This window comes from Drosophila mauritiana, chromosome 3L (assembly GCF_004382145.1).
Source record: "Drosophila mauritiana strain mau12 chromosome 3L, ASM438214v1, whole genome shotgun sequence".
In the NCBI taxonomy this organism is placed as follows: Eukaryota; Metazoa; Arthropoda; class Insecta; order Diptera; family Drosophilidae; genus Drosophila; species Drosophila mauritiana.
This window is the reverse complement of record NC_046669.1, coordinates 6,973,818-6,985,631: the sequence shown is the minus strand read 5'-3', so window position 1 is coordinate 6,985,631 and position 11,814 is coordinate 6,973,818. Positions and strand designations below refer to the sequence as shown.

At 42.5% G+C, this 11,814-nt stretch overlaps 1 protein-coding gene across 17 annotated transcripts in view; it reads left to right on the top strand.

The window, feature by feature from the left end:
- The first annotated feature begins 2,592 nt into the window (after nt 1-2,592).
- LOC117139688 (Down syndrome cell adhesion molecule-like protein Dscam2) overlaps nt 2,593-11,814 on the top strand; it is a 30,771-nt gene continuing 21,549 nt past the window's right edge. For 15 of the 17 annotated variants that reach the window (XM_033302192.1, XM_033302191.1, XM_033302182.1 and 12 more), the window contains exons 1-5: nt 2,593-3,232; nt 8,561-8,893; nt 8,971-9,132; nt 9,793-9,939; nt 10,054-10,171. In XM_033302192.1, coding sequence (XP_033158083.1) covers nt 3,184-3,232; nt 8,561-8,893; nt 8,971-9,132; nt 9,793-9,939; nt 10,054-10,171 — 809 coding nt within the window. In that variant the 5' untranslated portion in view covers nt 2,593-3,183. The remainder of the gene's footprint in view (nt 3,233-8,560; nt 8,894-8,970; nt 9,133-9,792; nt 9,940-10,053; nt 10,172-11,814) is intronic. The other 2 variants (XM_033302183.1, XM_033302185.1) reach the window with 1 other exon arrangement.

Below are 11,814 nucleotides of genomic sequence, written 5' to 3'. Positions count from 1 at the left end.
TCAATTACATAATCTTGAAATCTCTGGAAGTTTCTTAACTAGTTTCTCGAACAAGATGGACTAGTCTGGAAATCCCAAATTAGTACATACCTTTAAATATTATGAATTTATTAAAGAAGTAAATATAGCTTATTAATATACCGGTTTTCAACTAAAATTTCTAGACTTAAATTTATTTGAATTTTCTGTTGTCTTCATATAAATTTCACTTATATTCCGTGCACTCCCCTACTTCCTATCGATTCTAAAACTTACCAGCATCATAATTGTTACGCAGATTTATAGAAGTGGGTTGACAGGCCAACAGTGACCAGTAGTGGCCAGCATCGGATATGAACCAGAGCATTGAATGCATCCGAACAAAGCCTGGCAACCATTGCATTGTGAGCCAAGAAACGAATGACCAACTGAACTGAATAGACTAGAATTTTAAAGGAGCAGCCTCGAAAGTTACTTTTCTGCCCCCAAATTTATAGCCCCGCTGGGGAGTCCTTTTTCCTGTATCCTTTTGGCACGATGCATGGACATGGGGAGCGGTCGAAAGTGCCAAGGCACCTGGCAGGCCTACCAATCCACCCAAGCCCACCAATGTACCCAATCCACCAACACGAGCTGCAACCCCCACCTGACCCAACTCTAATGATGACAGAGTGGGGCGAGTGGCCAAAATGAAACAGTGGCCATAACGGAGCGCTGTTGTTTTTGCTGCCCGTTGACTGCATTTACTCCGGTTAAAGCTGCCAACGTGTGCAACACGCATTGGCAGTCAGTCAGTTTGCCATTTTGCCAGTTTGTTAGTTCGTCAGTTTGTTAGTTTGTCAGTTTGTTAGTTTGTCAGTTTGTCAGCCAGCCAACCAGGCAACCAACAAACAAACACGATAACGCTGCTTGAGCCAAAGAGTGTGACGGCAAACGGAAAGTTGAAAAAAGTGAGGAGTCTAAGATCGAATATTTATATACCCTCTATTACTTACACCAATATGCAAAGGCATATTAAACCATGCCTATATATATGCTTCAAGCATAAAAGGCATAAAACTCATTTAGTTAGTTAGTTAGTATCCAAAACTGTTTGTATAAATATCGCGACTAGGGTATGCTAAAGGTCTGCCCTGCAACTTCTGACAGCACACATACATGCACAAATGCTCACCGGAACAAAACTCAATGAGTCAATGACTTTTTGGTGTCGTTCGTTGATGCGCAACGCGGTCCCGTTGTCATTAGCAGCGACACCAGTACCAATACCAGTACCAATACCAATACCAACACCAATGCCAACAGCAACGCTATTACCATTACCACCACGGACAACGTCACGCTCACAAATGCAAGTCACACTCGCTGGCACATACACACACACTCTCACGGACTGAATGGCATACAGGACTCATGAATATGGTTACTGTTGCTTGTTGTCTGTTGTTTGCTGCCTGACTGTTTGGTGTTTGGCATTCGGTGTTGCCGTGGGAAATGCTAACGGGTCCAAAATAAATTTGGCAAGCAAACACGTTTCGGCTTATGTTTTATTGTTGCTGCCTTTGTTGCGGCGGCGGCTGCAGCATCCACTGTCCTTGGCACGCCTAATGTGGGCCAAAGCCCGATCCAAAGCTCCCATTCGCCGCTTTTTACGCGCTCACGCGTCCCAAAAACAAGAAATTGGCCAGCGCCAAATGTACACATTCAGTGCACTGAAATTTTAAAAAATGGGAAAGTTCTAAAAAATGTATCTGTCAAATTGAATCAAAGAACATCTTTCTGTGTCATTATTATTTTTAACAACAAAACTTTTATATTCAAATATCGATTTCAATCAATGTCTAAGCAATAAGTATACCTTTGTTATTAAATCTTAATGTTTTTTCTCTGAGTGCTAAAAACTTGAAATAGCACATTTTGGCGCTTAACATAATGAATCTTGGCAGCTGGCTGAACGCGCTGTTGTGGTGGCACTTTTTCCTGGTACGAGCAAAGACCCGACCTTGTTGGCCATAATTTCCCCTGATGCTCATTAGCAGAAATGGCCAAAAAGTAGACAACATTTATGCGCTGGCAGGAAGGGACTTAAGTGTAAAATTGCTATGCATAATGCCAAGTAAATTATGCTGGCAAAGTCGATGTTGAACCTAACAAATTGCGTTATTAATTGAAAGCAAATTTATGGGATGCCCGATTAATTGAAAGTAAATGAGATTCTTAGCCCATTCCCATTCGATTTCGAAAGAGTCATCATCAGCCTAGCCGAGTTCATGATGCCTAATCTATGCCAAGGCAAGATGGAGCTGGGCGAAATAATTGAAACATTCAGCTAGGCACTCACGCATGTGGCCGCACCACCGCCCCACCACCCATCCACCCATTTCCCTGTGTGGCCACACCACCCAAGTGGTCCAGTGTAAACACAGCTGTTTCGAAGGCGCTCCAAAAAGGTCGTGCCTAACCACAGACAACAAATGGTGGTGCGCATGCGCGGAGAGCAGCCACTGGCGGTGCTGCCAACTGCACCACTGAAATGTCGGGGAGCACGAGAGCCTGCTGAGCCACCAAAGAGCTGGTGGTCGCCGCATCCGGCAGTTGCTGTTCGAGGCTCGAAGGATACGCACGGCTCTGGTGGAAGACGGAAGTTGGATTGAAAATGCATCGGGACTGAGTGCCGAAAGTGACTGCGTGTGGTGAATTCTCGCCGAAGAGAGCGTGGAAGAGAGCCGCGGAGTGTGTGTGTATGTGTGTGAAAGTGCCCCTACTTTTTGGTGTAAGAGCTCCTAACTTGGCCAACACTTCGGTTCCGGCGGCGCGCAGTCAAGTCGAGTCCTTGCTGGCAGTCGGTTGTCCTGGCGGGAGAGTGCCTAGTTTTCGTGTAGCAAAGTGTGCCGGCACCGGGCCATGCAGTCCCCTAAAACATAACAAAACACCAAATCATCCAAACCACAAATCACCAAAGTGAATAGAAAGAATCTGAAAGATACAAAAGTGCCAAAAGTATGTGAGAAGAGGAGTCAAGTGTCTGCAATGTAAAACCGCTCAAAAGCGAAAGCCAAATCAAAATTGTACAGCTCACTGCCCACAAAAAAAATCCTGAAAAAAAGCTCAGCTAAAAACCCAGCAAATCAAAAAAAGGCAACAAATAATAAAGCAAAAATTTAAACGAAATTCAAATCAGAATCAAAACAGAAGCCGGTAAACATGTGGATTAGTAGCCGCTTCTTTGTGATTCTCCTGCTGCTCAATCTGGGTAGGTGCCACCATCAACTTTTCTCCGGGAAAACTCTTAAGCCGGCCTGCCGGCATTTTAGGCGCCTCTTCTTGGTTTTCCCTAAGTCGCTCGGCACGCGCCGCAAAGTATTGCCATGCTTAGTGCTTTTTGTTTCTCCGGCACCGGCACTGTGCGTGCGATTTTCCAACCATAAGCCCCAACAGCTGTCGGCGTGTTATTTTTCCCTTTTCGTAACTCGGCTTACGCCTCCGAAACGGAACTTATTATTAAGACTTGCGAGTAAAACAAAAGGATTTGGGGGCTTTTGCGGGATACTCTCGGCGGCTTAGGCGGCAAAGAGAAAAAAGTCGGCCAAGAATTATCTTCAGTCAGGGCAATTACTCAGTTTATTATCATTCAAAGGAAAATCTTCAGTGGCGTAGAAAGACCTGAATTTATGGTGATTCATGCGTGTGAGGAGGTGCCATAATTTATATGTTATATACGAGTGTCGCTCGCCCAGAACTAAGTGCAAATGACTTGGTCTCTTTATGGAGCAGTCACAACCAGGACCAGTACCAGGACGAAGACCGGAGACCATAAAATTGCCTGAAAAACTAAAGCCGAAATGCCCAGGCATAATATGAAATTGCCTTATGATAAAAACCAGGCGTCAATTTATGCCACACAAAACGACTATCCCATCTACTCGTTATATGTGTGTATACACAGAGAGAATAAATTCAAAAAAAAGCTTTGCAAAATCAGATTATACTGGTACTGGTTCAATATGTCAAAATTTTCTGAAAATATCCGTTTAAAATTTATTATATGAATATATAAAAATATATTTTGTCTAAATCATTATTTTAAAGTTGTATATCATTGGGATAACCATGTCCTTTGCCGTGTCTGTGCCTAAATCTAACAAAAAGCTTTTTGAATTGGTTTTCCACCACAGTCACAATCGTTCTAATATTTTCTCTCTGTGCATTTGAATGTGTGTGCGGGACAGGCTAATGAAATGTGTCAGGAGCAGAACACTCGATCGACCCACCGACCTTTTCATATCCGAAGAGCCATGAGTGCGGGGCGTAAACCTCTTTTGGAAATTTGATATTTTCCAGTTTTCATTGCCCAGCTCTGGCATCCGTTGGTGACTGGCTTACATGTCTATTCGCTAACCAAAAAAAAAAAAAAAATAATAATAAAAATATAAAAAAATATCGAAATGCCGCACGGATATTTCATGTTTCATACTCGCCCACTAACGTATATATTCGCACCCTCGATGGAGCCAGGAGCAAATGAAAAATATGCAAATGAAATTGTTGCTCAACGTCTAAGCGTACACACTTTTTTGCTCCGCCGTTGTCAGAGATGGCTCACATTTTTCGGTGTTGTTATTCCATTTTCATGCAGATAATCATAAAATATAATACGTTATATAAAATCACCAGCACCCGACAACAACAATGGCGAAAATCCGATTAGATTTGAGCTGGGGGAAAAACGGTTCGAGAAAATGGGAAAATTATGAAAAATTATGGCCAAAGCAAAAGTTTTCCCGCACACTATGATTGATTATGTTTTAAACCGTTTATGACAAACGCTTTAATTTGTTGTAGGATTAATGAAGTGCAAGGGATAAAGTTTAAATTAAATGTTCACCAGATGGCAATCTAACTTGGAAAGTCCGGTTATAACCGAAAATCTTAGTTTCTGTTGCTGGCATTATTAATGATTTAGCCTGACATAAAAAAAGTTTAATGAATTTGGGGTTTGTCAGTAAAATATGTACCTCTACAGAAGTTTTAACTTCGGGACCATAATAAATTAATATATAGTAAAAATATGATTAGAATCAACTTGCAAGAATTAACTTTAAAGGTGTTCTTCGCAACCTAAATTGGGGTTAAGAAATTTTTTTAGTAATATTTATTAGAAATTATACTAATGCTTAACATTTATTAAGAGATTTATTTAAATTAATAGAGTCATGGATTAGGTATAGTTTTGCTATAATCTGCTCTTTATCTATGCCCTATTATCTATATTCCAAACTTTATTGAGAGACCAAACACTTTAAGCATCAATATTAAAGTTCCAAGTGAACCGCTAGATTTTTTCCAAATTCAATCTCAACTTCCCAATGTATTCGATTTTATTTGTTGCTCTCGTTGTGCAAAACAATTCGGCCAACAAAAGATTTCGAACGTCTTATTGGAATCGTCCTGGCCCCCATGCCAACCGACTGCTCCGTGCACTTTAGGCCAACTGGAGCACATCTTACTGGGTCTGGGACTTTGGCCAAGGCAGCAGGAAAATCAAGTTATTTACAATTATTATTCGTTTCGTGGCCGTTTTGTTGTTGGGCGGCGCGTTGGTCTGTAAACGTTTTAACTTCTTTCAAGTTTTCCTTTACCTTCTTCGTTTTTTCTTTCCTTTTTGGCCAAGCAATATTGAGTCCGATATCTTTGGGTGTTTGGGTCACGCCTTCCTGCCGCTTGTTTTTTGCGCATAAAAATTGAATTTCCTGTACTTTTCGAGCTGATTGCTTACAAGGTTCGTCGCCCATTTCCGTCGGAGCCCCTAGAATTTCTGTGGTCTTAAAGTCCTCTATAGATATAGCATTCCATATTTTTTTGTGTGGCTTTAATGGGTGACTTGGGCTGTCCCTCGGATCGGGGCCCATTAGAAATATTACCACTGCATTGCCAGCCGAGTGCAGACACATTGCAGCCACACAACATGCATCACAGCCGCCCGCCTGGAGGCAACGAAATAATTTCGAAAAGTGCCAAAAGGGCATAATCCAAACAGAAAAAAAATATATACATATATATATATTTTGAGGAGCAGGAAAAAAGCTGTAAAAAAAAAACGCACACAGACACACAGGGAAAATAATGTCTGAGAAGCTCGGCAAAGTAACCCCTCAAGACTCGAACAAGTGGATGGGAAACACATTCGGAGTGAACGGAGTGAAATGTGAAATGTACGACACAAAACGAGCGGAAATGCGAGCCAAAGGAAAAAAGGTTTTTTTTTGGGGGGAGTAAGGTGCAGGGCGGAAGCGGGGGCGGTGCTGGGAAAAGTGGGCGGGGCCCGGGGGCCAGTTGCACATGGAGTCGCATGTAGAGTGCTGCAGGTGTTGCAGAAAACCAAGCTGGGAAAACAATTTGGGAAAGAAATTTGTGGAAAATGTAGACAGCGCTTTTCCATTGACCAAAAAATCCGGTCTCAATTGATTGGGAAACACTCAATTGTGACAACACAATGGTGATGGAATTGGTATCGACTATGTAAATGTGAAGATAATAGCATTGGCAAATTACCATACTAGCATATTATCTGGATAACCGGAAATCTGCAAGCAAGCAAGCAAAAATAAATTAAATTAAAAACGTAGTACACCTAATAAAGTTTTAAACGTGCATAGTCTTAATAAAATTTAAAATAATTTTATTTTTAAAAGATATTATTTTTAGAAAACTATGTTGAAATCGTTAAATTTCCTAAAGCTTTTCTTGGAAAATTTTTAAAAATTCATCAATCTTTTTTCAAATTTGAACGTAATACCTTGGTGAAATGCCTTGAATGAAGTTTTTTTTCGATTTTGCCATTGGAGCATTGGAATAGGCCGGAAGGCAAGAAAAACAAGAGTTCGAGTCGGCATGAAGCTCACCCACACATGCATACATGCAGGACGTTCAGGAAGAGCACACGCATAGGAGTACGGATAGGGTGGACTTTTTGTTTTCGCAGGAAAGAATAAAACCCCTACAAGTGGATGTACACATGCACCAGGCCACACACACACATACACATATGCAGCACATACTTACACACATGGGATCCTGCTCAAAGGCACAAAACTCGTAAAACATACCCTTTCCAACCGAAAAGCTGAAAAAATGAGAAACGAGTGCCAAGCATCCTCAAGACATACTTGCAATAATTTTATGGCCTGGCAGAGGCCTCGTCCTTATCCGCATCCTGGTCCAGGAGCCATGATTGCACAGTGGAAAATAAATTTAAGTCAAATAAAATTTAAGTCAATCATTGCTGACATATGACACGGATTCCATTCTCATCTGAATCAAATAGTAATTTTATGCATTAAATCAGTAATTTAAAAGCATGTTTGATTATTGCATAAATTTAGTGTGCTTAATATAGTTTGGTGATGATTCTTTGCTAGATATTTTGATAAAACTAAAGATCGATTTAAGTCCATTTTTTTGCGTGTGATCCTGGCCGCTGGAGAAGCAATGGAAAGCCATGAAATCAGCGGGGAAAAGCGAAACGAGGCGATGAGACAGACGGAGGCGAAACCAGAAAGCAGTTACATAAAAATCCATGCTGTCGAGCGTAAAACAAAAAGCGCCTGGCCAGGCACAACAAAAAGCGTACAAAGCCAAAAAGAACAAAACACAGAAAGGCAAAAAAAAAAAAGAAAAAAAATAAAAGGGGGAATAAATGGGGAAAAACAAAACCAACAAAAACAACTCTAATTGCAGACACAATGACTTCTAGGGACGAGGGCGGACGGATCGGGAGTCCTGGTGTCCTGAAGTCCCGGGCAGGACGAATGCTGGGATAGATTGAACGAGTTGCAAGGATTTGCACAGCGCCGCAGGGAAAGATGCCCGCTTCGGTGGCAGACAGACAGCCGAGGCGCATTCATGTGGAATATGAAGCGAAATGTCAATTTGGAGAAATATACATATACATGCAGATATATAGATATATATATATATATATATATATGTATTTGGGTCTGGGGGCCATTGGGAACATCTAGAAGAGCAGCCCGATCTAAAGACCAAAAGTGTTATTCTAATTTGGGATAAGGCTAAATCTGTTTGCTCGCAAAAGGAGCTCTCCGATGTAAGGAAACCCCCGACTTTCGAATGCGACAATGGCTGGGCATTATAAAAAATGTAAAATGCTTATTAAAGTGCAAAAAGGTCTCAAGGGATTTGCGCACCCGAGAAGGCCAGCGGCCCTTTATGAATTTTTGATATCTCCCCGGGATTATTGCTTTTGTTTACGCCAGCTCACAATTTTAATGCATGATTGGGGATTATTTTCCTGCATTTTTATGCGGCTTGTAAATGATGTATGGGGTAGTAAAATGTTTTACGATCATAAATGCATTTATTCAGCTGAAAATCTAGAGCAGCCATTGCTGAATTCATTTATCCTTAAAGGGTTTTTCGGTCCTTGGCAAGGAATTCAATTCCATTTATCATGCTTTTAAAGATAAAGGTTTAAAGTACAAATTTCAACAATATTTCTATTTTGATGCTATTAAAATAATTACTATTTAACTCTTTTTAACAATAACCTTCTGCTTTCCAGATAACACCTGCAGTGAACCGTTCGAAGCCCACCTGCGCGGTCCCGGATTCGTGATGGAGCCACCCGGTCGGGTGGAGTTCTCGAACTCCTCCGGCGGCTGGCTGGACTGCTCGGCCTCCGGAAGTCCGCAGCCGACGGTCGACTGGGTGCACGCGGATGGCTCGGCGGTGACCGAGATCCATGGGGTGCGGCGTGTCCTGCGGAACGGTACGCTCGTCCTGATGCCATTCGCCGCGGCGGCCTACCACCAGGATGTGCACAACACGATCTATCGCTGCATTGCCAGCAATTCGGTGGGTCGCATCGTATCGCGGGACGTGCAAGTGAGGGCGGGTGAGTGGCGACAGTGCGATGTGTGGGCGTGGCAGCATTATATAATATATATATATTTTTTTCATACTCCGCTGCAGTTGTGGCCCAGGCCTACAAAGTGGACGTGGAGGTGCTATCTGCCGCAAGGGGATGCACCGCCATTCTGCGCTGCGTGGTGCCCACGTTCGTCAAGGAATTGGTACGAGTGGTCTCGTGGGTTCATGAACCCGCTATCTACATCTATCCCTCGTTGCAAGGCGGTAAGTTACCTCTGTCGTCCTTCTGCCAGAAACCGAAAGGAAACGAAATGAAGAGGAGCTCAGCTCGGTTCTGTTCTGCATCCCTGCGACAAGCCAACAAAGTGCATTGTTTGTTTGCAGTATTTGCCTCACATGTTTGCCTGCTTAACTGCCATTTGCGTCCGCACCTGCCCCTCAGTTTTCAGTCTCCTTTTGGTCCTTTGGTGCATAATTAACATTGTCCTTTAGCAATTTGAGACGAGCTTTTGGCTTGCCTTAACCCACTCCACAAAGAGCTGGCGTTCCCGGTTGTCTATATTACAAAGAGCGTGTCCCCCCTATTTTTCGAAATTCCACCGGCTTTTGTGGCGAGTAAACTATCCGGAAAGGTCAAGAGTGTCTGGCAGAAGATTTAAATCAGAACCGTGCGACAGAATGGAGGCATCCATCTTGATTAATCCTGTCAGCAGGACTGCCAATGCAGAGACTGAGAATCTCTTTTTTATATCCAAGTTTTAACTTCAAGTATATATTTTTTTCTGCTTCTTGGCTTAACTTCTAGTGGAACTTTAACCCTTCTCTTTTATGTGTATACTTGCTTGGCTTTTGAGTTGAGTTCTGGCAACAGTTCATCGTAGGGAAGTGCACTCATAGCTTTTTCTTGTATTTCCTTTCCACCAGATGGCAAATTCCACTTGCTGCCCACCGGCGAGCTGCTCATCCACAATCTGCAGGAGAGCGATGAGTCGCAGTCCTTCCGCTGCCGCAGCATGCACCGCCTCACCCGCCAGGTGGTCGTCAGTTCACCCACCCGACTGCGTATTAATTGTGAGTATACCCAGGCCCAGGCCCAGGCCCATGGCCAAAGCCCCAAAAACCCCGATTCCAGGTCCGCACCAATGCCACATATATCTCCATCATCTCTATCATCTCTCGCCGCAGCGCATCGCGGCATCATTTCGCCGAGCGTGGTGGAGCACACGGCTCATGTGCAGGTGTCGCAGGACGAGGGCGCGGTGCTCCTGTGCGTCGCCCAGGGCTGTCCTTCGCCCGAATACAGGTGTGTATAGGTATAGGTGCCGCAAATCGATGCCATCCACTGGCATCCGCCCACTCCCACTTCCCAAAGGACTCCTCCCCCCACCCCACACTCACACTCACTCACTCATTCGGTCGCTGAGAGCTTTAGCACACATTTCTGGCGAAACTTTTGACGTTGACAGGTCCTGGCCGCACAAACGCTATAACGCTGGGTTCTCAGTTATTAGTGCACTGGGGAAAACTATCAGGATCTTAACTGAGTGTCCTTGAAGTAGCGAAAGTTTTTCATATGTGTTGATTAATGGAATTGGTTTGATGTTAAATCTACAATAGTATATTATTCTTTTTAAATATAAAATTTATTTATATATTCAAGGATATATGTGTAACATTTAGACATGCCAATCAAATTTAAAGCTCATCATGAAGTATTTATTATACTTCTCTGTACGATTTTTTAGATTTTCATATATTTATAATAGGTATAGATTTTCCCCTGTGCAAAACCAGTTATGCCATGGTGGTGCGAGTTAATTGGAACGCATACATCTAAAGTGTGCGGCCAGGGCATTTAGTTTGCCAGCCAAATAAATAAACAACCGCTCCAGGAGTCAGAATAGGAGAGATGCGGAGACTGTTAGCTGACGTGCATATTATTTTGTAAAATGTGTCTAAAGAGTTGGTAATGTGTGGCCTTAATTGAAATGTGAGCTAAAAGCGTTAGTTAACTTTCTCGACAGCCGATGGGTCGTATGTGCAATGCAACGTAACACACACCCTTGCTCGGCAAAACAATGGCCTAGGTAATGATGTGAATGTAGTCGGGATGAAAAAAAAAAAACTCTGCTGCCACATCGAGAACAGAGCACGTATATGTGGCCATAATTACGCTTTGATAAGCAGACAAGTAATGTAAGATCCGATGGTTTGGTGGGGGTAGGTGGAAACAGGCACAATGTCAGCCTGATGACAGAAAACAAAAGAATCTATAAGCGACAGCATGGTGGGGCACCTACGTACACTCGTATAGATAGATTGCTGTGCAAAGGGGAAAATATTGTAGCCATTTCATAATTAATACGGCAGAGCGGGACGAGGTCCTTCGAGAAGAGGGATAATGAGCGAGGCAAAGGATTAATGCAACATTAAACAAAGGCACCACCAACACAGACAGCAGGGGATGGGGGGAAAAAAAAAAGGATAAAGAATGCCAAAGGTAGTCATTCCATCAGGCCTTGAACTTTGTTTCGTTCTCGGATAGTTCCATTTGAAATACCCTTTCAATATTTTCACAAACTTTGGCAGCCATCAGATGCTAGATTTGTTCTGGGGCAACCAGATGCTCCATGATAAATGGACTGCAATTGTCCAAGAGCTCAACACCATTAATTTTAGTCTGTCTCATTCTGAGCATTCTAAGCTCAAATTACAAAGCGAAATATTCAATTATAAATCTAAAATGCACTTTGCACAAATGTTTCTCACTTGATATTGGCATAATTCACTTTCAACATTATATATCATTAAAATTAAATAGTGATCTATTATTTTTAAACAAAATTTGTTACTCTGCACGGAACTAGTTTACTCTAGTGTAGTTTTTAGATGTAATTTATATTTGTAGTGGCATAACGATTGCTCCTCTGACTGCCCTGAATAATG